This window comes from Cyprinodon tularosa, unplaced genomic scaffold (assembly GCF_016077235.1).
Source record: "Cyprinodon tularosa strain WSP-4 unplaced genomic scaffold, ASM1607723v1 ctg12, whole genome shotgun sequence".
Classification (NCBI taxonomy): Eukaryota; Metazoa; Chordata; class Actinopteri; order Cyprinodontiformes; family Cyprinodontidae; genus Cyprinodon; species Cyprinodon tularosa.
In genome coordinates, this window is record NW_024038003.1 from 1,437,752 (window position 1) to 1,464,972 (window position 27,221).

General features: G+C 36.3%; 1 protein-coding gene across 1 annotated transcript; it reads right to left on the reverse strand.

Moving 5' to 3' along the window:
• Positions 1-77: 77 nt before the first annotated feature.
• sirt6 (sirtuin 6) lies at positions 78-26,877 on the reverse strand. The gene is made up of 8 exons (XM_038270551.1): positions 26,715-26,877; positions 23,856-23,983; positions 12,429-12,611; positions 10,513-10,572; positions 7,242-7,337; positions 7,066-7,146; positions 3,106-3,229; positions 78-445 (listed from the first exon to the last, which is right to left on the reverse strand). The coding sequence occupies exons 1-8, from the start codon at positions 26,778-26,780 to the stop codon at positions 134-136; spliced, it is 1,050 nt and encodes a 349-aa protein (XP_038126479.1). The 5' UTR covers positions 26,781-26,877; the 3' UTR covers positions 78-133.
• Between the last annotated feature and the right edge of the window lie 344 nt (positions 26,878-27,221).

Sequence of the window (27,221 nt, forward strand, 5' to 3'; positions counted from 1 at the left end):
ACTAAGACAGACTTCTGTTCTTTCTGTAGCTTGATCAAACTTTCACCTGAAGAAGACGTTTCTAGACAGGTTTGGGCTTTTTTTTTACGTGTCCTGAGCTAAAAAAGAAAAGTAAAATAAAGAAATCCTGAGGTTATTTCTCCTCGGTCTCCACGGTTAAATCTGCTCGCTCTTTCTTTATTGAAATAGTCTCCTCTTTTGCACTCCCATCCTCTACTAGCTCTGTCGCTTCTCTTTTCCTCTCCTGCTTGATGATGTCCCTTTTCACCTCGGCCTTTGCAGAAACGTTGTGAGGGGGCTTAACGTCAGCACTGGTGTCAGACGGGGCAGAGCTCTCACAGATGGTTGGTCCCTCCCATTTTGGAATTTCTAAATCAAGCAGCTCCATCAGCTGCTTCATGACATCGTCCACATAACTGTTGATACGTAGGTGGGCGTGTTTGTCCTGCAAAACAGACAATCAAATGAGAGAGGATGGGGATCCTGCTTTTCGTCATGCTACGATCAAAATCCTCAATACATGTTGTTAAGACATACCAACACTTCGTAGCAGATAATTGTGAATCAGAAGGAAAAGGACCCATAATTTTCCTGTATTTCTTTATTGATTTATTTATTTAGGTACTGCCTTGTTTTCAGGCTTGTCTGTTTATTATTTTTAGAAATTTCTTTTGCTGCATTTATAAGGTAAAACCCTGAGGATGTCTCTACCAGGTTAATACATCTACAGACTAGACTAAGATAAACTAAGACTTTTTGTTGATATTTATGACAAAATTGGCATTTTTATGTATTGTATGTTGCTACTTTTAAATAAATCAATAGTTTCTCCTTCAATTGTTCTAATTTGTTCCAAATTGTAATTTTCTGATGTATTTTAACTATTCTTCCCTTTTGTCCAACATTTAATAAAGCTGTTAAATGCTTTATATTATTAAATAATATTGTATTTAGGTCTGGATTGTTTTAGCTCAGTTCCAATGTAGCTCAGGCTGAAAGGAGATTTTCTGCTCTAGTCTCAAGTTTTTCCTTCCTTCCAACTAGTTGCAGCCAAGGATTAACAATAGTTATATGTATGTTTTATATAAAGCAAATTATGTTGACATCAGTCTAACCAATCCCCGATTTGTGCTGCTGATATTTTGAGACTGATAACGTTTTTTTTTCTTCCATTTACAGGAAAAAAACTACATTGATAAGAAATGTTACACAAGTCTAAATTTAAACAAAACAGAAACATTTGTCAGCTGCTCAGTGGAGCAGTGGGTAGCACTGCTGCCTTGCAGCAAGAAGGTTTCCAGTCTCCCTGAGCATGCAGGGGTTCTCTCCGGGTACTCCGGCTTTGTCCCACAGTCCAAAAACATGACTGTTAGGGTAATTACCTTCTCTAAATTCTCCATAGATGTGTGTGTGTGTGTGAATGGTTGTTTTTCCTGTTTGTCTCTGTGTTGCCCTACGATGGACTGGCGACCTGTCCAGAGTGGACCCGCCCCTCGCCCAGCTGTAAATAGGCACCAGCAACCCTGCTTGGGTTGCGTGACGGAAAACAGATGGATGGAGAATATTAAATAAATATTGACAATGTGATCTTAAAGCACGGATGAGTTCTTGTTAAACGTATAATGCACTGTAGCTTAATTATTTTTTTTTTTTTTGCACATTTCTTGCTTCTTCTTTAGGGAATTAATGTAACTTTTGATTTTCCCTAAAGGCCACAGTTTTACATTGCAAGACTAATGGCTGTCCTGTTCAGAGTGCTTCTGTGATCAGAAACCTTTCAGTTAAGGTGGACAGCCATGTATTACCGTAGTAGCTTTATAGCATTGGTTTCCCTTTTCTAAACAAATGTCTTTTCTAGATTTTCAAGGCTTAGGATGTAGGTTTATGTTTCTTGGTTTTGATGCTCCTTGTTCACCACATTTATCCAAACAAACCCTCAGATCAGCTGCCTTTATACTGAAATTAACTGATATAAAGTTGCACTTTACTTATCAATCAGGTGCCTATAAAAGACATTTTTCTTTATACTACTAAACAACTTGTTTCTTTGTGCTGGTCTGTTACCTAAAATATATTCGCCATTGTTATGCTATAATATGGTGTGAATAGTTGGGCACACAGCAGTCGGTGTTTATAAGCTTAACATTTTAGTCTGAAAGACAATCTGTGGACCAGTTCTATTAGTTATTTTCATTTGTAAAATAAATAAAAGAAAAAGCCTTTGGATCCTTGCCTAATGTTCTGTTTATGTCAGAGATCCCTGTTTGAGTCTGATTGCAGTGAACAGACCTGAAAATTATAATTATCCCTCAAATAATGGCCTCCACTGTAACCGTTCACCTAATGAAATGTTTTCTCTTTGTAATTACAAAACCTGAGCAGTGCTATTAGTCAGAGTATGATGAGGGAATGAAAAATTCAACGTTTGAGTCTTTAACAGAAACTGAGGTAATCCAAAATAGGTTCTCTATTTACCTCCCAAACTCCCTGGGTCTGCTTCAGAAAAACAAATGAATAAAAACTACCTAAAATATTGTATTTTAATTGTTCAATTTCATTACAAAGGACGCAGAATATTGAGTCCTAATGCTGTGGCACTTGATGGGTGTTTGATCTTTTTTTTTTTTTTTTTAAACATCTCAGAGTACACCGGATCTCTAAAACCCGGACTGAGACTGAACCTGTCAAACTAAATTAAATGAAACCCTCTTTGTTGGTTACAGAAAAAAAGCTGCTTTGAAACACTAGCTGGCAGGCAACCAACTGTAGGCTCTACCAGCAGATGGTCTGACTGACTAACCAGCTGGTATAAAGCTTTTATTCTCTCATTGTTAGTCTGGAAAGAGCAAAAAGACAGAATTGTTATTCGAAGCACTTAAAACTACAATAGCCTTTAGCCTTTTTCACTTCTATTTATGTTGCTTTTGCACAGGCATCAAAATAAAAAAAATGTTTCAGATCAAAATATTATTAATTATTTAAGCAGCACAAGGAAGAACAGTTGCTAAGATGAAGCCATGGAGTTTCTACAGAAGAATCTGTATATTCCTTCTGCTGAGCTCTGGATTAAGTCTAGATGTGTCGTGGCGTGATGATGAGACTCACATGTTTGGTTGGCTGCAGGTTGAGTATAACCACTTTCCCTCCTTTGCGCTTTGTGAGGAGAGGAAGGTCCCCACTGGGTTTGATCTGCATGGACGTGCCCAGAGTCAGAGCCAGGTCTGCTCGTCTGCGTGCCAACACAAGGGATAAAACTCAGGCAAAATAAGCAGATGTGACTATTTGACATTCTTCTGATTAGCCTGTTAGTCCTCAAGGGTAATTCCTGCATGTGGGCGTGTATGAAAGTCAGGGTGGAAAACAGCAAATGGGAAATATTTGGCAAGCATCGCGGGGGATTCGATTAAAATTTGTTTAATTGCAAAAATAATGATATTAAACATGTTTCTGAAATGTTCACAATAAATAAAGTACATATAGCAGAGATAAAGGTTTACCATGCAATGTGAACTTTTAGACATTTTCACTTGATTTTTTCGTGAGCAGTTAAACAGCACAGAGTTCCTGCAGATAAAACTAAACCTTAACAAAACGTAGCTGGACTTTTGATTCCTAAGATTCTTATTTAGCTCTTATCCCACGCGTCTGTAGTTCCAGCTGACCAGCAGGGAGTTTCAGGCTTATAAGCTGCTGTTGGATCATTCATTCCTTGGGGCTGGTTTGAAAATATCTCATTTAGTGAATATATGTGATTTGAAGAAAAGGTCTGAAGGGAGCTTAGAGTGGAAGAAATACCATCGTCTGATGTTGAGCTTTTCTACATTTTCTGTACTCAAAGTAGCTCAACTTAACCTGCTTTTCTTTCCAATTTCTAACTACAAATCATCTGGAATTATTATAGCTATTATTTTTACATTAAACCAAAAGCACATCAAGGCACATTTTCTGATGTTTTGTATTCCAGACAACCTGAAAGAAGTTTTATTTGTAGCTTTTTTCCTTCTTTTTTAATCAGAATTACATTTGTTTGTTTCCAGAGTTGCCGTCTTTTGATTATTTAAGTCAACAAAAAAAAAAAAAAAAAAAAAAAAAAACAAACAAACAGGAAGTTGTTTTAAAATGAGCCCTTTTCAGCCATATTCTGGCTTTAAAAAGCATAAAGAACGCAGTGCAAAGCTTTCCAGAACATAATTTAAGTTTACCTAAGGACTAAATGCAAATGCTGAGTCACTGGTGCAGCTGCCATTTATCTCATACAACAAACATGTCTATCATATTTTTAGAGAAATTTACAGATTGATAATTTCAAATGTCAGGGTAGAAAGTCCACTCAAATGCCACATCAGGCCTCAGAATGCTTCCACACCTTTGCTGGTGTTGACTCTCAGTTCAGCAAAGGTTAAACAGGATTTTCTTTAAAGGTGGGCTACATTTCTAAGATCATTTTCCTCCATTTGGTTTCTCTGAATTATCAGCTCGGTAGAAGGCTTACTTTGTCTTAATCTAACAAAGCAGCTTAAAAACTATGGCAGATTTAAGCTGAAAAAAATAAAGTTCTGGGCAAAGTACTTGACAGAAAGGACACTGAAAAAAAGAACAAAGAAAGTTAAGAAAAGGGAAACTTTTAGACGTCTTCAGCACTTTAAGCATACAGAGTAGCCTCTCTGTAATTAACTGTCCACTCTTTAGACTGAACATTAAATACAAAAAAAGATTGGGATGTTTTAAAAGGCAACTCTTTGACGTCTCCTGTATAATTTGCTAAAGGAGTCTTGGTTTTCTTGGTTAAACTGAATTTTAATACATAGTGATCAGTGGCTTATGCTTTCGTTTGCTTTCTCAACGCTTGTCAATGCGTAGTCATCTAGAATGACTTTTAAAGAGAAAAACTGCTACAAATTTAGCTAATGTCCATATTTGTGATTTTGAGTCCGGTTCATTTAACATGAAATTGGGGATATTCCCATTAAAACTGTGTCATATAGCAGGTAATAAAGGAGAGATCAGCCAGCGGAACACAGCAAACTGTGTAACATCATATGCACAATGTCACACATGCTTTGCAGCATCATGAACTGATTCTAGACTCTGGGATGTCAGCAGCTCAGTGTACTTCTCTAAAATGGGATTTACAATTAATTGCCAAAATAATTAGTAATTTATAATTAGGCATATAAGTAATAAATAATTACTTATATGCCTGGACTCAAAAAAAAAAAAAAACAGGCATCTAGAAATTCAGACTACTTCTGCAAGCATCACTGAAAGAACATATTAATAACAGGAGCTCAGGGAATTCCACATTGAGATTAAACTAAATTTCATGCAGCATTTAGCTCATGAACTTCTGACTCTATCATAACAGTTTGTTCTTTAAAAATATGGATGAGCCATTTTGGTGTACAAGAACATGTCTGGTCTGGATATGATTTTTAAAGAATTTATTTGTAAATTTTGATGGAAAATAAGTATTTGGACACCCACAAACCAGCAAGATTTCTGGCTCTCACAGACCTACAGCCTCTTCTTTAAGAAGGTCTTCTGTCCTCCACTAGTTACCTGTATTATTGGCATCTGTTTGAACCCTTTTCTGTATAAATGACACCACTAAATACTTTTTTGTCCCCACTGCATAAGTCAGAACTTTTCATCCCACATCAGTGTCTGACCTCATAAGTGTGCCTCTGGAAGAACATTCAGCCTTTCCCATCGATAGATTCCTAAACCCTGAGGATTCAAAGCCGCATTTGTATTCTAAGGGATAAAAAATGGGGTCAATGTAAGGCAGCCAATGAAATGTTTAAGGCTGTATAGCAGGGTTCCTCAATACCAGTCCTCAAGGTCAGGTGCCCTGCACCTTTCAGATGTGTCTCTACTTCACCACAGCTGAGTCAGAGAATCAGGCTATTAGCAGGACTCTTGAGAACTTGACTCCCAACTGAGGAGGTAATTCAGTCATTTGATTCAGGTGTGGAAGCAGAGACATACCTTTAATGCAGGACTCTGAACCTCGACGGCTGGTATTGAGGAGCCCTACTGTGTTGTGTGTATCTGGTAAGTAGGTTTTAAAAAAAAAACCCCATTTGCATAGCATTGTGCCGCAAAAAAAAAAAAAAAATGTTCAGGGTTTGTAAGCATCATTTTTTGCCTCATTTATTATTCTACGGCTGTCACCCTAGAATTTTTTTACCATCTTTTATTCATGCTGTTCAGAAATTCTTGGGTAACTTTTTGAAAACGGGTTGTATTAGGAAAACATTCGGTTTGCGAATAACACTCCAGTAACACACCACCTTAACGACAGCTTGTGTTCACCGCAATCCTCTTCTCTGTACCACTGCGACTAAAATAGGGCTAATGCAACTAATCCCTGTCAGGTTCTTACAAAACACCATGCTGGATGCAGCTCTGGTTTCTACAACAATTTGCACATTCTTCAAAATAACAAACTTGGACAAAAGAAAAAAAAACAGTTAGTTGGTAGAGGTTAGGTCTCATCACATACACCCTCGAACATCTAAAGCCTGACAGCTCAACAATAAATCAACTTTAAATGGCTCACTTATATTTTTACAATTTTTTTCACTGGCACGAACAAACAATTCAGAGTTCAAATGTCATTGCTCTAAATCCTCTCTCTGCAATTTAGATTGTAATTATGAGTCTATTGTGATTCAATAGATCGAGGAGACATTCGTGCATCCTTTTCCTCTTGCAGCTTTGAAAACACGATAAAAGCTTTTATGGCTGAAGGAATGAATGAAAATGTTCTGCGGAGGACATTAAAGCTGACTGAGATGAAATACATAAAGCCTGAAAAATGCTTTCAAACAAACCCTTCAGGATAGTGGTGCTGAAGTTCCAGAGGCTTCAGACGAATCAATCCCAACACCTTGTCTGAATTTTTTTTTTGACTTCCTAGCAGATGTCTGAAGCAGCATTTATACCTTTTGGGCGTCAGATGAAACGGGCATGTTGAAGGAAACAAGGCTCGTAAAGTGAAGGATCTGTGTGTTACTCAGTGATAAAGACAGGTGATGAAACAATGATTTATGTTCGTCTCACCTGCTTGCATCATCTGCTCTGTTCAGGTCTCTGTCAGGAAGAGCATCCTCCCAATCCAAAATAGTGCTGATCAGCTTTCCTCTTTAGGGATTAGAAATAAGTAAAAACACTGATAAATAGGTCATGTTAAGCGGTTTTTCTTTTTCCTTTTAAATGCACGGTGCGTGTTTTTTTACCTGCAGGCCCTCAGCCCTCTGGACCGCACCACCTCACAGTAACGTCCTGTTGGTTTCAGCCCCATCACACCGATCACCTTTTCCCTCACGTACTGCCTGGAAAACAGCAAATCCCTAAAGTTTAACACTTGAATGCATCCACCTCCATTTGCTCTACTTTCAGGAGAAAAAAAAACAAGCAGTTGAGAGTCATCGCTGTGATGCCCCTATAACCCTCACTTGCACAAATTTCATCAATTTATCAGTCAGAAGAAGAATTAACAAACGCTCTGAAAGGTTTGGAACTTTTTTTTTTTTACATTTTGTGGCTGAAATACTGTTTGAACATCAAAAGCATTGCTTTTCTAGGTTATTCCTAAGGTTACCTACTGACTGAGGGGAAATAAGCTGCTTTTTTTTCATGGGAACATTGGAAGACAAAAAATGACATGAAAGAGGGGATATTGTTTAGCAAAGGATATAAGGACACAATAATATAAGAAATTAATGCAAATTTATTAATAATTAATTATATGTCTGGTGTGAGAAGGGAATGAAACTTTTGATGTTGACTGGAGCTTCTGTTTTTCACTCCTATTCTCAGTCTGCTGCAGGATCTACCCTTATAGGCTCTTTGAGCTTCCAACCGTTTGGCATTTACTTGAATATTAATAGGTATGTTTTACCTTCAAGGAAAAGGAGGAACATTACTGAGTTTAACCCAACACAAAACCTGAACCCTCGCAGTCAGATGGCAGAAATGCAGACACCAGTGATGGTGATGTGCAGGAACACAAAGACTTTCTGCGAGCTGATGTCTGAGGATAGTCAATGAGCGTCTTTGTCTGCATGCTTTATGGATTATGCTGCGGCCACAGAGTGGCTGCTTCTATAACTGAGGAATTTCAAGTAAGAAGCGAACACAGATTCCTGAGGTGTTCATGAAATGTCTGAAATGCTTCATACTCAAATGCCACAGAGATGAAGGCTGATAGTTTTCTTTTAGCTCTGGGTTTCGTTTTTTTCTTCTGGCTGTATGGGGGGGGGGGGTAATGCTTGCAACTCCAAACCCTGAGTGCTCCTCTGGGAGGGAGCCTATTTTCAGGTACAGCCTTATGTTACCCTGCTAGTTATAACACTTGGTGATTTTTAAAAGTGCTGCTGACGTACAGAAATCATTTCAACCACAATTTTGTCACAAGAGAAATACAATTTTTGACAACTTAAAGCACCGCTGTCATGTATTCCATGTATTGAAGCAATGGAAAAAATGGTTTAAGAGGGGTGAAACACGTGCAACACTTGGAATAAAATATGAACATTTCTGTTCACTGAAAAAGGAGGATAAAAAAAAACAAGACACTAAACAAAAAAACAAAAAAATCAGATTTCACTGACCATGCTGATCACTGAATACACAGCATTACTATTACTGAAAGCAGTACAGCAATGTTATTCTTAAGCCCTTTAGTAATAGTGATGCAAACGTTTAATCGGTATTTAATCCCTACAATATTGACCTTTATTTTGGTTTCCATTGTGGTATACAAGCTGCCGGTAAACGGCTTACAAAAATATGAAAATTAGATTATCAAGCTTAAAAAAGGCCGACTGCAACTAACGACTATTTTGCAAAACGCTTAATCTGTCGGTTATTTTTTTTATTAATAATCAGAAAGCCAAAGGTTCCTTAAAGAAGATTTTTATACAGAATGAATCCCCGTGAAACCTTCCCACTTCAGGAGTTCTGGATAGATCATATTGACAAACGAAAAACATTTTTTTATGATAAATGCTAAATGTTTACTTATTTTTTTTTTTTACAATGTTGATATAATTACTGCTCTAAGTGGTCACTCTGTCAGCTACAGGCACCTTTGGAGTCTCTATACTCCATTTAATGATTAATCAATTACTAAATTAGTTAACAATTATTTCAATAATCGATTAATCACAATTGTTTCAGCCCTAAATAAATGTTATCTAATAAAGATAAAGGACAATATTAATCATATACTTTGTTTATACAACTTGAAATTGGAATGAAGTAAACATCTGTTCAGTATATTTCCATAAAAGTGTTTGATCGTGAGGCATTAAAAACCACAAAATGCAACAGACCCACAAACATTGGCTGAGTAACAACTATATGAACACCATGCAATGGTTAGGATAAAAACTTGTCATACATTGCTTTAAGCCAAGATAAATGTGTTTTTTCTTCATTTGTTTGAGTCATACTATGTGGCTAGGTTATTACTCTTATTTACATAATAATATTTTTAAACTGAAATCATTAAGCTTGGAGCAACATGGACTGTAGGATAGCTACGTTGGCAGCTAATCTGATCTATAGAAGCAGCTCACATCAGTTTATTTAGAGTCGTGTTGCTCTGCACGGCAGTAAATTATGAGGCCTGTTGGATGGACTTTGATCACATGCCAACATGGGATATATAGTATAAAAAATAGGGGGAAACAAAGAAATCAAGAGTTGGAAGGAAACAGATCAATGTGGATAGGGCATACATCATCTTGGCCACAGCAACAATATCACAACTACATGCTTTTCTAAAATTGTGCAAACTAAATGGTTTGGGATTAAATCTACGGGAAAGAAAAACAGCAGCTTTGTCTTTTAGAATAGGAGCAATTAGACCATGTCGTCTCCTTCCGTTTTATTTAAATTGTACGAATACCATGATCAAATTTAACTGCTGTATCTCTTTGACAGGTTATCATACTTTGAGAATCTCATACCAGTCCATGCATACTTTCCACACTAAATAATAAGCTTACTGACGACTATTAAAAACCCTGGTTTGAAGCAAAGTCACTTTCCCATGACTAACAGAGAAAACATGAGAATAACTTGCATTAGTGATTTTAGAAGCTTGATAAAAGTCTGCAGTGCTGAATGTCTTTGAATATATTCTTTTTTGACAGGCCTTATTGCTTCACTACGGCATTTGTAGTTTTGTCCAAATGCATTTACACTTTAATTCTACAGACAGCAAGAAATAATAGAACAAACAGATGCCTCTGTTTATTTATTTAAAAAAAAACTGTCAGAGGAAATGAATTTAAAAACAGGATGGAATTTAAAACCAAGTTAGGAAAATCTGAGTTTTCAAAACAGTTTTGAAAGTTTAAAATACAGATAAATTAATTTCATCCTTTCATTGATGTTTTAAGACCTTGCAGAAACCCTACTTTTCCCACGATATGCTTTAAAATAAGCTTAATGATCAAATGGTAACTGCTGCGGGCTTGTGAGGGGCCATGCACGTACCTTCCACACTTCTCGCATTCCTCCACAAACATGTTTCCATGAAGCTCTGATAGTTTATCCCTAGAGGAAGAGGAAGATAAGTTCACAACAGAGGGAAAATACAAAAAAAAAGTAATCATTTACATGAAACCTAAAGCTAAATTAACTCTGTGGATTCCCTAGAACCTTCTTTTACAGTTCTGTGATTCCCTAAGCTTACGTCTTGTCTTGCTTCACCAGGTACGACTGCAGATTAATCGGGACCAGTTTACTCTAACAGTCCGTCTGCCGTTTCGGTGATTTCCTCTGAGAACTTCTCCTTCACTGTCTGACCTCATTTCAAAAAGCCTGATTGAGGGTGGAGGAAGAGCTATGTAAATGTTTTCCAGGAAAAGCAAGTCCTCCAATATGCGGAAAGGCTGGATGTGGGAACAGAATAAAAAATTGGACTTTCAGCCCTGGGCTCAATTCAATATGACTGAGTAATACTTAAGCAGACCACACACTCTCAGTGACACCGAGAATTGATTTCAAATTAACAAAGCTGTGATGCTGCGGCAGCTGGTATTACAAAACAGCAGCAGCTGCCTCAGATTAAAACAATGAGTCAAAGCCCAAAGTCTATTTAACAGTTATTCATTACATTTTCTACTCCAGCTGTTTAAACACTCATAACACCAACGGTCTAACTACAAAAACATAAGAGACACTTCAGGCCAAAAGCACAAATAGTCTCTGGATGTTAAAACTACTTAAGGTTGGGAGATTTCCCTCGGGCATATGAACATCTATCTTACTTCAAAAGCTTTCAAAGGGGATTGAAACTGACTGCTGGACAATTATAAACAACAACAGAATGTCTTCCTTTTTCTATGTGTCCTGTTGTGATTTTGGCTGCATACCCTCATACAAATTCATAGAATAGCTTCTGCAGCATAGCATTTAATCTTCTGTACTAAACATTACCAGAATATCCCTGCTTATTTTTGCCATTTTTTTTAACCTGACACAGATTGATGTTTTCTAAAAGTACTCTATTTGGGGAGCTGGGACTTATTTACTCAACCAGATCCCATAATGAAAAGCCTACCGGGCTAAGAGAAGGCTTCTGGATCAAGCTGGCGAGTTCCTCCTTACACAATCTGGTAAATTTGATATATCAGTTAACTCTGCTTTTTGTAAAACAAATCCAGAATGTGTTTCGTTTGTACCTCATATCTGCTATTGCTGCTTTCATTGGCTAAAAGCCTGACATGGAGGCATGTGCCACTTGCAGGAATTGTCCCTCCATTTTGCAAACACTTGCTACAGGAGCCTTTTCAGATGGATAACGTGTAGAACTCAAACTGAACCATACGGATCAATCTGGCTTATGCCAGGTTATTGCTGTCCTTTTATTTTACTATTATCTCACTATTGTTATTTCTGATAGTCCAAGTGTGTTCAAGTACGCAAACAACTACTCTTGTGTGCCACTTTAACAGCGCCTCCTTCTTGTGACAATGTCTGTAAAGATTTTTGCATGCCAGTTTGCGCCTGTGCTGAATATAGTCCTAGAAACTGCACTCGCAGTCGTTTTCAGGTTTAATAAATCGCTTTGTGGCCATTTCTTACATCTACATAACCTCCTCATAGTCATTTGTGCGCTCTTAGGGTCTGCACAAGTTCTGTATATTCATGAACCCAAACTCCCTAAATGGTGCCTGCTGTTACACTCATTTAAACATAATGATCTGCTCAAATGCCTCACAGAATAGCTTTGTGTTTGCAATAAGGTATGTATGCATTTTTATACATGCAAACCTTTTGAAGATCAGGCCCACTGGGGAGAAAACAAGTTTTTTACACAACACCTTAGGTATTAAAATAACCCTAAATGTTACACAGGGGATCTGAGAAGCACACATCTATAGCACCAAAAACCGGGCAAGCATTACCTGGGGAAACCTGATCGAACATGCAACCCGTCGACATTCTGGCTGATGAGATATTTCAGGTATCCTGCCCTCTGCAGTCCCAGGAGGGCCATGTGAGTCAAACTAGGGCGGGCATCTTCAAATGTGGTGTCAAAGTGAGGGGACTCACCCTTTTCTTCTAGAGTCCACACACCCTTGGGACCCCTGAAAGAGAATAAATGGTGGAGACATTACTCTGATTGGAAAGGTGGTAACGTAGCAGGCGAAGTAGAAGAAAAACATTTCTGACTTAAACTTTGACAACTTTTGTTGTATACAAAACAGAGTGTATACTAGGGCTGGGTATTATCGCCAAAGTCCTGAATTGATTCCATACAATTCTAAATCGATTAATTTCGATTCAATCTGTTTTTAGAATAATGAAAGTGGTTCAATTGTGTTTCAAATACTCATGTCTTTTAATTTTCCCTGTCACATTAAACACAAAGTGAAAACTTGTAAATCAGACAGTTTAAACTTGAGATGTGACCAAAAATGTCTCAAACTTGTTGGTGAAAAGTGAAAAAGTCTTCAGTCAACCTATTGGCTATATTTGCAGCTGTCTGTCTTGAAGTAAGCCTGAGTGCATCTTTCCTGCTCATTTGAATGTGAACGTCACCCACGTCACTATAAAACTAATCGACCTCATTCCCTAGACATCGATTTTGCAAAAATGTAAAGGAATCGATTCAAAATCGATTAAATCAATCAAATGTAAACAGTGTGAGAGAAAAAAAAACACTGAAAAAAACCGCATTGATATTGAAGTTCAGAGCATTAAATAGATATATGGTGCAATTATGCAGTGTTTAGGTTTGGTTTTATCAGTGCGTTGCAGAGTCTGTGACATTATTTTGAGTTTTTTCAACAGTTCAGCTGTCTGATGGCGATGGGGGAGAAGCTGTTTTGGAATCAGCTGGGCCTGCATTGAATGCTGCGAAGCCTCTTCCCAGAGGGCAGCAGGGAGAACAGTCCATGGTGGGGGGGTGATGGGGTCATTGATGATGTTCAGAATCAGAATCGGAATCAGAATCAAGTTTATTGCCAAGTAGGTTTGCACTTACAAGGAATTTGACTTGGTGTTGTTGGTGCAGACAAAAAAAACCAAAACAAAACGGGCTGAGGACACGCAGCGCAGGGATGAAATGTCTTTTATGGAAGGAAAAGGAGCCCCAATGATCCTCTCTGCTGTTCTCACCACTCTTCTCACCTTCTTCCAGTCAGAGGCGCTGCAGCCTCCACACCATACATTGAGACAGCTGGTCAGAACACTCTCTATGGTGCTTCTGTAGAAGGTGCTGAGGATATGGGGGGGCAGGTGGGCTCCCCTCATCCTCCGCAGGAAGTACAAGTGCTTTCATGCCTTACAGTCCAGGTAAGGTTGTCTGATGTGCATCCCCAGGAATGTGGTGCTGCTCACCACCTCTACTGCTGAGCTGTTGATGAGCAGTGGAGCATGGTGAGGCCGGTTCTTCCTAAAATCGACGATGATCTCCTTCGTTCTCTCCACAATAAGGATCAGGCTGTTATCTCTGCAGCCTGCATTACTTCAACAGCATTAAAGCAACAGAGCTTACTGAAGGGATGAACTGGCAGTAGGAGCTTGTAAATATGTCAAAATAATTATTGTAATAGATTGAGATGTGTAGACGAGGATGGAAACTTATAGCATCATAGTGAGGAAAGCAGGCTTTCTAAAACAGAAACAACAGTGTAGTATTTGCTTATGATAAACATAATTCCCCCCATTACCTCAAAGTTATTTGGAAAAAATAAGGAAATCTGAATCCAGCAAACACATACCTAGGACTGAAACAATTCATCGTTTTAATCATGATTAATCAATTATTGAAATAATCGTCAACTAATTTAGTAATTGCTTCATCGTTAACTGGAGTATAGAGACTCTAAAACGTAACTTTAGCTGACAGAACAACCTAGAGCAGCAATTATAGCATTCAAGGTAAAAAAATTATTTTTTTTAATCTGTCAATATGCTGTATCCAGAACTCCTCAGGTGGAAAAATGTTCATTTCACCTGGTTAATTTCATAAAAAGTCTCCTTTAAGGAACCTTTTGCTAATAATAACAGATTTGCAAAATAATCATTACTCACAGCCCTAAACATATCAAGCAATAAGTTCCAATGTTATAAACTAATTGTATTAAAGGTATTCTATTGAAATTGTATCCAAGTGGATAGGAGTGTTTTTCTCCAGTTTTACTGATAAACATAATGCTGCCAGAGCTGCAGTCATCAAACCTCCAGGAAGTTGCCAAGTTTCTTCCAGAAAATAAAAAAAATAATCTCTATGCATCAAACACAGAAGCATAATGCTGCGACAGACTCATCTCTCTCTCAGTCTGAACTTTCAACAGCCTCATCATGCTTCATCTGCAGTAGTTTATTGCTTGCTCAGCAAAGATGAGCTCAAAGGCTTATCAGAGACATTAAAGTGTACTTCAAATCACACATCAACATAAATAAAAATGGCTGCAGGACACAAAAAAAAGTTCATGCATTTAATATGGACCTAAGGCAAATTAAACTTTTTTTTGTCTTTTTCTATAAAGATTATAAAGCATATTGGGAAGTTTTGCTTCACTTTACTCCTCAGGGTCAACATATTTAAAATTCATCTCATGCAGATCCTCATGCATATGACTGCTTATACATAAAATAAGCACAACGTTTTACATTTTTCATGCTTTCTGTGGCAGAACATTAGAAAAAACATTATATTTGATATACTAGGATTTAAATATTGATCAATATAGACACAAAAGTACAACAGAATAGAGGAAAAATCACCACAACAAAAGTTTAAAGGTAACCCTTTTCTTTACAATCTCACTTCAGGTCAATAAGACAAGTGTGATTCATTTGTTAAGCTCTCCTCTCCATTCTAACCTATTTAATAAAGGAAAATACAATACTAAAACATGTAACTGATGAAGCTTCTCTGACAGAGAGTAGTTTGTCCTAAAACCAACAGAATAAGAAGAAACAACATTCCCTCTGTTTAACCAGAAAATATGTCCGCATCTTTTTCTAATTTCTACAAATGTAAAAATAGAAAATAAACAAAACTATCAAAGTTCTTTGGGTGGGTACATTTTGACTGGATATGGGAGTAATTCTTAATACTGAAAGGATAAATATTGCAAACAAGGCATAAAAAGCTTATTTATTTAGCATCAGGGTCCCCATTGTTAAAAGATAATTAAATTTATTTATTTATTTATTTGACAGGGACAGAATATATTAGTAAGCATTCCTGCAAATGCACCAGAATTAGCCAAAAGGCTATTTTTCATATGTTGTCCCTGGACAGATCTTCAAATTGTCTACCATGCACATCAGGAGAATCTCCTCATAACCAGCAACATGAATACATCTAAAATTGTGAGAAGTTTAAATATCAATCAGAAGACCTTTCCAAAAGCCAAGGGTCAATCAAAGGATCATAAGAAATTGGATTTACAGGTAGATTTTCTATATGAAAGTACCAGATAATAAGCTCAACTACCATGTCTTATACAAGCTCACCACGCAAGAATCCAGTAATGAAGGAAACCTGCTGTGGCTAATTTAGGAGTTTGCTATAAACCATTTTGACAAACCAAGAATACAGCCTGATGAGAGATCAAAATAAAACCCCAAAGATGTTACTGCACATCACCCTGAAGACACCACAGGGACACGATGCCTTCTAGAGATCAAGACTAGAAGACCTCATAATTATAAAAAAAAGGATAGAGATATTAACCCGATAATCAGCATGAATTATAAATACTTTCATTGCTTATTTATAGTGTGAAATGATAGAGAAGGCTTTTTACAAGGACTATTTCTTAAACAGAGAACAATACTTAACAGCATCAGGTATTAAAACAGACATTTCTAATTCACCCTAAAATAGCAGATAGAAGCAAAGTGCTTCTATGGGTTTTCTAATATTGGAGATCTTAGAGACAGGCAGATATATTCCAATATTCCTTTTTTTTTTTGCTGATATCAGACATCACTATCTGATCAGGAAATCCCTAGTACAGGGGTGGCCAACCTTTTTTAAACCAAGGTCTACTTTTGAAGTTGATGGCTTGCCGAGATCTACCAAGCCAAACACAAGGGATGGGCAGTATTTGATTTTTATTTGCACAGGTGGAGAATAAACAGTAAGTCCAACAAACGAGGAAATGATCAATTGTGTCAAAAAATAGGTTGCAAAAACAGAACTTAACAATTTTACAAGAACTTCACACCATCTCTCACTCACCAGACTCACCAAAACTACAGAAAAGAGCAGTCAAGATCTCCACACAAAGGCTATGCAGTCAAAAAATCCAAATAAAACAACTGATACACACACAGTCCAGAAAAAAAAAAAGAAAAAAAAACGTTAGAACTGTAAATTTACAGTCATATGTTTATATCACTGTTATATATATATATATATATATATATATATATATATATATATATATATATATATATATATATATATATATATATATATATATATGTGTATATATATATATATATATTTTTTTTTTACTACTTTTCAAGGATGCACTTTTAAAAAAGATAAAATTGTCCAGAGAGCTGTTCCAAACTAAATTTCCTTTTGTTTTACACATGTGTAAACAAAATGACAAATAAAATCTGTCTAAGATCACTTCAAAGCAGGAAGAAGGAGAAGGGAAGTCCACTATTTCAGAATGATAAACTTCACTGGGCATTGGCAGAAAAACTGGCAGATGGATTAAAATTCAACAGGAAAACAGATAAAAATAGGAAAATACTAAGTACAAACTATGTGGATGTGAAGATGTAACATACAGCAGAATGGGTTGTTGACTGTTTCAGAAACTCTTTAATTTCGGACAAAAGTTCCAAAAATCTTTCGAGGAATCTGCCACGGCTCAGCCACCTGATGTCGGTGTGCAGCAGCAGATCAGGGTGGTCTGCACCTGCCTCCTCGAGCTGGGCACGGAATAAATGCCTCTGAAAACTCCCGGCCCGAACAGAGCAAGCGATCTTCATCGCAACGTGCATGACATGCTTCATATTTAAAATATCGCCGCACAGCTGTTGTTGATGAATGATGCAGCGGTAGCTCCAAAAATCTGGGGAAGTTTCAGACAGCTTGAACAGAGCGACAAATCCTGCAGTGCGCCCAACCATAGATGGAGCCCCATCAGTTGTGATAGATGTCATTATCTCATTATCTCTTCAGATTCCTCTTCGCGCTTTAGAGTCCTTGGTAACAACCTAGCAACCGTGGCAAACCATGCCCAGCAATCAGCATGAATAAAAAAAGGTTCCCTGCATACTTTTTATTTTTCATTTTATTATTATGAAAATACACATTGACCTCTCGTGATCAATGATTTGATTAGTGTTTTTTAAAACTTTTTTTTGTCATAGCCATAAAAAGGTCTACATTGTAAAACATCTCGCGATCGACTGAAACTCCGCCCACGATCGACTGGTAGACAGCAATCTACTGGTTGGGGCCCCCTGCTCTAGTAGATTTCAATAAAAAGGACTATTTATTCTATAACAATGGCATATAGTTTAGTAAGCCTACATCATACCATTCCATTTGCTCATTTATTATACTACGCTTTTTATTTCATATCAGTACTGGTGTTCATTAATTTCTTTGTATATATGGATTACTTTGATTTTTACTAAAGCAGTTACTCGTAACAATAATTTAACTGAGACAGTCGTTGACCCAAATAAACATTTACTTTTCTGTGTATGATTTAAGCAAAGCTTTGGTTTATTTTCACTCAAACTGTGTAAAGGATGAAATCTTTACATAACTGAGAAACTAAACTGCTCTACTTTCATCCTCACCAACCTGACAGATCACATACCGACTAAACACTGCCTCCCTGTGTTCAAACGAAGCTGCAACACAAACCAATGTCAAATGAAATTCATTGGGTTAGAATAAAATTACTATCCTTATTGTCCTACAGAGGAGGCATTCACTTGCTTCAACAGCAAGTTCAATGTTAAACTGTAGATCTACACAAGAGAAAAATGTTTATAAATAAAAAATACATATATCAGGGTTCCTACAGCATAAGGCAAGTTAAATTCAAGACTTTTTAATGCCACTTAAAATAAAAATTTAAGGCTAACTTTACAATAACCACAAGAAAAATTTACCCCAAATGTTTATTTTAAAATAAACTATTACTTTCTGGCTCAGTAGATATGTTTCAAATTTTCTAAAACTTTCCATATAGGAAGAAAGCTAAAAATAACACAAATAACAGATACATTTGTAACTAGTGTGTCAATAGCCTATTTTTCGTTGTATTTAAACTTCCCCATGCTGTCCAGATAAAAAGCTAGTGGCACATCACCCCAAGGTCCGGCCGCAACATCGTTTTTATTGGTTCTGCTATCGGGACGGAACCAATAATGGTTACAGTGAGCGGTTCGGCAAAGGTAAGAAAGACATTGTCAATTAAAGACTGATTTAAGACATTTTAATACCAATTCAGGCCTTGATTTTATACTGAAGAATTCAATGCCTTTTAATACTTTTTAAGGATCTGCAGGAACCCTGTATATACAGCAGACTGTGCAAAAGGCTCATTTTGAAACAAAGAAAATTTTTAGTTTTTAAGATTGTTGATTGGCCAGAAACCCACAACTGGTGCATTCCTAATATCAACATAAAGTTCCTCAGTAAGGCATTTGAAGTTGGGACATTTCTTGAAAGAGATATCTTGCTGGCAGCCATCTATACCGGTAAAAGAAATTCATATACATCCAAAAAAAACACCTACAGATACTTGATTTTGGGCTTTACACTGAAAATAACACGTGTTCTTCATGAAAAGAGGTCAGACTGGACAGAGAAAGGGGCCAAGGTAAAAATTAATTGCCAAAATACGGTATCTGCTTTCATTTACAAATTGCTACACAATCACTTCACATCACCATTCTCATCAACATTATCACAGAAGTCCCTTCTCAAAATATAACCTAAACGTTTCACGTCCTCCACCACTCTCCTAGTCTCCTAATCAGAAAAATTGAACATGTAGGTTTTTACCATAAAACAACAAGAATTAATTGAATCAGAGAAACCCAAAGAAGCCTGTAAAAGAGCAGCTTGGCCTTAATTTTTAAAACATAAAAATAAGAAGACTATTTGAAAAAAAAGAAAAAGTCTTTCCAAAATTAGCAAATATTTAGTAGATATGGTGTGGAGCCATCATAAAAAATAGCCTGACTCACTGAAGGCCAAACTCCAGCCTAGAATGTCAGATTATCTGCTATAATATCTCATTCTGAAGAAATAGGCACTTCATAAAATAATAAAACGTGGGATATAATTTGAGGCACAGAATAATTCATAGAATAATTCATTTCAGTTCCCAATAACTTCAAGGTCCTGGCTTTGAAAAGTGTTACTTTTTTTTTTTTTATGTTCTGACTCTCATATGATTTAATAAATACAATTTTAGCTCAGATCTGTTGTTTGGTTGTACATTTTTCCTCCTTTTTGACAGACAACCTTTTACTATTCTGTATTTGCTTTCTCCTGTATAATGTCCACACACCGATGCATATATATATATATATATATATATATATATATATATATATATATATATATATATATTTGGGTTGTCAAAAGTATCGATACTCAAAAAAGTATTTGTAACAGGTGCAGCTGCTGAGAATTTTTTTTGTTTCTTAACCAGTTTGGCTAGTGTCATTATGTGTGCAAAGCATAGCCAAGTAAGGAAAACTTAATTTTAATTTTGTACGTTTTTTTATCAAGCTTGCTTAATATTGTGCACAACCTCAAAATATTGTTCTTATTGTTTATTGTATTTATTTATTTATTTATTTATTGTATTTTATTTTTAATAAAACTATTTCTGCTGAATTTTGGAGTCTTTGTTTTTATCCTTGTGGTATCAAGTATCGAATATTTTCCTTAGTATCGGTATCGAGTTGAAAAGCTTAGTATCGTGACAACCCTAATATATATATATATATATATATATATATATATTTATTAGAGGTGGAACGGTTCACAAAATCCACGGTTCGGTTCGGTTCAAGGTTTCGTGGTCACGGTTTTCGGTTCGGTTCGGTATATGTTGATTGTTACACCGAAATCCCATAAAAATTTATGAAATTAATGAAAAAATCCAAAAAAATGTATGAATTGTAATTATTTTTAATGATCCACGGAAACCCTGGGTTATTTCCACATGTTTTGCTGCTCTGAATTTAATCATCTTGCGCATGCCCTCTACGATGTGTATATATATATATATATATATATATACACACACACATAAATACACATACACATACTGTTCTTCTTGCTTGCTGAAGCAGTGTAAATGAGAAGGGGAAATGTTACACTCAAGCTGCAACGATGGGGAATTAATTGTAAAACTGGCAGGTAAAAAAAGAAATAATCAAAAACCTAAAAACAAGGCTGTAATGTTTCTGTGAAATAGAAGATTCATCATGTAGATCCGGACCCAACCTGATTTAAAACATTTATAAATTACCGCATGTTGTTCGACGGCGGCGTCTAATTTCACTTGCGCCGCTTCTCCTATTTGTATGGTAAAGCCCTCCAGAGCCCCCGGAACCAGGCTACATATGACAGAAATCAGCCAATGAGCTGCTGTCAGTCAGGGCTGCTGCTGCTGCTACTTTTAGACACAACAGGCAAACCTGTGGCAAGCCAGGCGATAGGAAATAAGGAGAAGACGAAGAGAAAAAGTGAAAGAAAGTGTGCACTGCTGGAAGAACTGCGGCAAACTGGTGACAGATGAGTGAAATGGTGTGCTCAAAGATGACCCTGCACATTTGGAGTACGTTTGGCTCAAGCTGCTTCTGCGAAACAGGATTCTCCACCATGAACAGGATCAAAAATAAATATTGATCCAGGCTCAAAATGAGCACCTTGATATGTGCTTGAGAATGGCTTTGTCGCCAATCTAACCAAGGTTTAAAGCCTTGTAAGTCAGCCTAAAGCTCACTGCTCTCAACAAGCCATAAAAAGAAAGAAAAAAAAACAAACCATGGTCAGCTCAGGTGTTTTATAAACTATGTGAATCAGGAAATTGTCTATATACCAAACTGAATGATTGTTGTTCTCTACTTCAAACACTATTTAATTTAAAATGGAAACATTTTCTATTTTATTCATATATATATTTTTCATTTAAAAAGTCAAAGTATAACATGGATGGAAAAACACCTCATTTTATTTCAGTGTTAAATTCTGTTTAAAGTAACAGATTATAATAAGAAATGTGTCCAGACCTTTACTGGTTGTTTACTTTCTTTATTCGGACCCCACTGATTTTTAATTGGTTACCCCTGATGTAAAGCAAACAGTCTCTATGAGACTGAAACAGAAATGCTACAAAGTTTAAATTAAGTAGAAAACACATTTAGGTATTTCTGTACATTTAGGGCCGCTGAGTTCTGACACAGCTCTATAATCTGGAAGATTTCTCTCAGACTGATCACTTCTATTAATATGATGCATTCGTGGCATCAGCTTCCAGTTTTATTGTAGTTAAAAAGTCAAACTAACCGGATTAAAATATGTTTTTGTCTTTTATTTTTATCTGCTCTCAAGTCTTCTGCCGAGGGGCAGGCCATTAATATGCAGTACAGTAATTGATATGCAGGCTGTTCTGTCTAAAGATCCCCTGCTGGTTGTATCAAGTCCTTGAATTTGTAGTTATGCCTCATCCACAGGACATATAAACTCTTCCTCTTCTGTATTTCAAAAAGCCAGAATGCCAATCTAGCAACAACATATTTAATAGAAACATTAAAATGACATTAACACTAAAACTTTCTAAGATAGCAGTTATTATGTGTGATTTTTCCCAATTTCATACATTGGATTCCAATTGAACTGTTTTTTTTTTTTTTTATTCTAGAAGCACCTCCATCGATGCAAACAGCCTAAAAACAGTTGCTGTAATAAAAATAGCATCCCTGTTGATGTGATGAGAGCTGATCATTTCATCTCAATCACTCTGATTTCCTTCTGAATAGAGATATTTCTGCAAATATTATAAATTAGTCCCATTCTGACACCAACATATTGCACACAAATGTAATTTGCAGATATTATACATTTCTACTAATTCCAGATATTTGACACTTAAACTCCAAACATGCATCACAGTTCTTAAATATTTAATATAAACACGATCTGATGCAATTTGCCTTTCATAATTATAAAAAAAAAAAAAATAAGTAAATGGCCAGTCTATTACATAACAACGGCTTCTGAAATGACCTAAAGTAACTTGTTGCACCGCATGCAGATTTCTGCTGTTATATAATGAATACATATAGAATGGGATAGATTTCTTTAATCAAAAGGAGAAAGATTCCCATTCTAACAGAGCAAGCTACTTTTATAGAGCTGGTAGACAAAGCCCACTTGACAAGGTGTTTCTATGCTAAATGAAGATGCAGATCTTTACAAGTAGAAAACTGCGGATTTCATCATTTTTAACACTTGGTGCTGCTAGAATTGTTCTCCACTCAATGATTTTATCTCACATTGAATACTGCATCACAAGTTGGTCTCTCACCACAGTTAGCAATTTAAAATAATTGAATCACTGTACAAAAAATCTCTAAAAGTGTTTGACCTAAAAACCTAATTCTTTCCATGTATGTAATATTTTAAACAAGTACAATCTTTTAAATTTTGAAAATTTTATAAATTTTAAGTATGTATGCTTCATTTATAAAGCTCTACATGGACTAGCCCCACCTCCTGTGTCTACTCTGTTCAAACCCAAGACTTCAAGTGGCCTGAGAACCAGGGCCTCCTCCAGAGGAGACTGTGAGGTCCCTCACAGAAGAACAACTTTTGGTCAGAACACTCTCTCTGTGAGAGCCACTAACATCTGGAACAGTCTTCCTCTGCACATACAGGAGAGCCCTACACTGATCAGCTTTAGAGCTCAACTCAAACTACAGATGAAAACAAACCAGTCATGTAACCACTAAACTCTTAACATTTCCTTGTGATGCTTGTATTGTATGTTATGTTCTTTCTTATGTATTTGCCTGCCTAGGGTCTACAGATGAAAACTAGCTTTGTAGCTATAATCCGGCATATTTACATTTGTTTTTATACTGATGTTCATTACTGTGCATTGTCCCTATTCAAATAAATAAATAAATATAAATAAAAATCAAATGACTCAGACACTCTGGTTTAATGCACCACCATCTATATTTCAGCCATGGGTTATATACTTGCTATTTTAGAAGGAGGTACACAGCTAGCCGACCCAAATAATACAATGATTTATGATGGACCATGACTAAGGACATGATTACAATTATTTTTTTTTTCTCACCTGAAGTCAGGGATGCCTACTGAAGTGCTAATTCCAGCTCCTGTGTGGACAACCATATACTGAGATTCTTTGATCAGCTGAGCAAGGTTCTCCACTTTCACCTTTAGCTCTTCAGGAGTGTCAAAACTCTGCAAAAAGACCAAAAACAGAAGAACAAATGGTTAAAATAAACAACAGCCCTTAGAGTATGCTTGCCTCAAATCTAAAATGGAAACATTGCTGTTTGGAGAGGATATTTCATACAATATTTATTACCTCTGTTTTTAGGAGAGTCTGTCTGTCTGTGTATAGGATAACTTGAAAAGTATGTCAAGTATGACAAGGGATGTTAATTATATCTTTATCAGAGGTGTCTCTAAGGCCAATAAACATTACAAAAAATATAAGGAATGATCCAAGATCATAATCTGGATACAGGATTTTTTTTAGGATTCTTTATCATTGTGAGATAGGGATTTAAGGAGGAAACAAGCAGTTATAACTAAAACTTGCACGTCTATTGCCAGAGGGTGGCAATAGTGACTATTGTCATCATTGGAATCCAAAAGTCATGATCCAGACGTGCAAGTTTTAGCTTTGGGTGTTGGTTAAAATATGAGGCGAAATTTGCTGCTTGGCGGAGGTCTGCGCTCAACTAGTTGCTACAAAGGTGTGTTATATTTTGCATTATGTATTTTACATTTATTTTTACACTTATTTAACTAATACAATGTCATATTCTGTCCAGAAAGCACATTCCATGTTGAGACTGAAAAAGGAGTTTTTCATGTTAATTTTAGGCTTTAATGATTTGGCATTTTTTTACCCCTTATGATACTGAGTATGGAACATTTTTATGGGAATTGATATAGAGTTTGACACCAAATGAAACAAATGAAACCCATCACAAACACATAAACAACTAGAAAAGCACTCAGAGAGTGCAGACATCTGCAAAGCAGCAAATTTTGCACCAAATTGTAAACCTACAGCTAAAACCCACATATTATTTGGATAATTACCAACTTTAAATGAATTGTTCCTTGGCAGGAGGCGCGCCTCTGGTAAAAATGTCCATATAATCTGTTCATAAGTTTTCAATTGATCCGGCTAACAAACCAACAATGCTCCCTTTTCTTGTGTTTTTGTCTTCAGAAAACTCTTTGAGTCTGTTGCAGTCTGTCAAAAGTCACTGCTGCAACCCTCTGGTTTAAAGGGGAACTGCATATTCTGCCAAATATCCCTCCTCCTAATGTTAGAGCATCTTTTTTTTATTATCCTGCACCCAGATTATAATCTGGATCATCACCAAATTGTATGGATTGTTCACTGGCATTAGAGACACTGCTGATAAAATCTCTTTATAATCTATCCTGCACAGAGATGGGCAAACACAGACTCCTCTAAAAATGTACCATTCTCGGCAGAAGTAAATATAATCTGAAATTATGGATGGGCTAATAATGTATTTTAACATTATCACTGTTTTCATTAAGATTTAATCTCATCAGAACAACAAATGCTACATGTTTGCAAACCTAAAAAACATAAATAGTTCTAGGATTGTTATTTATAACGTGTGTTAAAGATAGGCAGAAGGTCTACACCTTGAAGCTTTCTCGCTCCAGTTCTTTTTCCTGAAAAGAGATCACTCAGGACAAACTCTTTAAATAATACTTCATAACTTATATGTATTAAATAACCAGGAGACACGACAACAGATTTATATTTAAATTGTAATCTTACTCAGATCAGAGAAGTTGCTTGGAGTTTACAGAAGGCAGTTTCTCACCTCTGGGTTCACCTCTCAGAAATGGCACCAATTAAAAGTTAAAACGTTATTTTATACATCTCCAGTCTGCCACATCATCTTATTTTACATCATACACATTAGCAGATGAGTAGACATCCATGGCTCCAGCCTTAACAAAATAATACACTTTGTTCTTAGCTGAAGGACACCGCTTTCATTCAATTTACAAATCTTTGCCACGTAAAAAATTAAGATTATAACTGTATATCCATACAGAGGAACTGTTTTAATAAGATTAACTACTGAGGAAAACATCAGTTCAGGAATTAATCAGGACACCCACTCAGTATCGTTAAAGATGATTATCCTAACGTGTGAACAGCAAGAAATCTTATCTTTAACATGAAGAATTTAACTGATTAACGCTTGGTGAAAAGTTGTACCACTTTATTTTTTGTGTGTATTGAAGTAGCTTGTTAAATCTTTTATAAATTAACCCAGTCTGATTCTTATTTGCTGCTTTCACTTGTATGAAAATTATTTTTATTTATTTATTTATCTATCCATCATATTTTGGCTTAGCTTAAGCAGAGATGCAGACAAATGCCATCTAGTTTAATTTCTCTTATACTGAGTAGTTACGTGTCAACTCTAGGGCACATCGAAGTTGATTCTAAACTCCAGGAACTACATGGTGCTATGGCTGCAAGCCCACAGCATCAGCTTCCTACACCGTGCCTGATACCTACAGAACCTTTAATGGTGATGGGGCTTTTTTATTGATATTTGTTGAATATTAATTATTTGTTTAACACATCAATGACTGATATAAAACCTGACTTATTATCCAAATAAAACTGTCTTTCTTTGGGATAATTATCTAAAACAGCCGACCAAGGCGCCATAGAACATCTTAATCCTATGAGCTTAATTTATAAAAGGTGTTAAAAGTAAAAATCTTGCACATAGACATATGACATAAATAGGTGCAGAAACAGATACTTCGATATAGAAACATAGCAACACCTTTCTTTTACATGTTTCTTATCAATGAAACCGACATCGGCTAAGGTGCTAACTAGCTATTCAACATCTCGCTAAACGTAGCACAAAAAAAAATGTTTTACCTCAGGCAGTCCGCAGACACCTTTGTCTGCGTACGGAGAAAGGCCAGCAGCATAGTTCACAGACATGACTAAAACTCTTATCTTTATTTGGGTTTAAAATTGTTAATATATCTTGAACAACTTCTCCCAATCCGGGGATACCTGAGTGAACTGCTTTGTTTGGAAGACGTCATCACTGAGCGACGAAGTGTGCTGCGTTTAATGTTTTTCGGGGATTTTAGATAAATTAAGTTAACGGTTGGGCTAAATGTACAAATAAAGTTTAGTGTATAAGTCCTTTACACTGTCTGCAACAGAAACGTGAAAAGGTTGTTTAAAAAGAGGGAAAAAAACGAAAAAAGAAGCTAAAAAATCCGCAGCTCTCTTCTCTCACGATTATATGCCGCATTCACATTTTTCCGTTTTCTTTTAACATCCTACTAAATTTCTTCCTTATTTCTCGGTTATACCTTTCAAGTAGAATTTCTACAAAAACAGCATATGTGCTTTTTTGCCGTCCGTATCCTC

What these genes read in the sequence shown, in the direction of transcription:
- sirt6 (XM_038270551.1), bottom strand. Translation starts at nt 26,780, where the DNA reads ATGTCTGTGAACTATGCTGCTGGCCTTTCTCCGTACGCAGACAAAGGT. An exon ending in GTTCGATCAGGTTTCCCCAG is followed by an intron (nt 10,573 to 12,428) that starts GTAATGCTTGCC and finishes CTCTTCCTCTAG; the next exon opens with GGATAAACTATCAGAGCTTC. An exon ending in AGAGGGCTGAGGGCCTGCAG is followed by an intron (nt 7,147 to 7,241) that starts GTAAAAAAACAC and finishes TAATCCCTAAAG; the next exon opens with AGGAAAGCTGATCAGCACTA.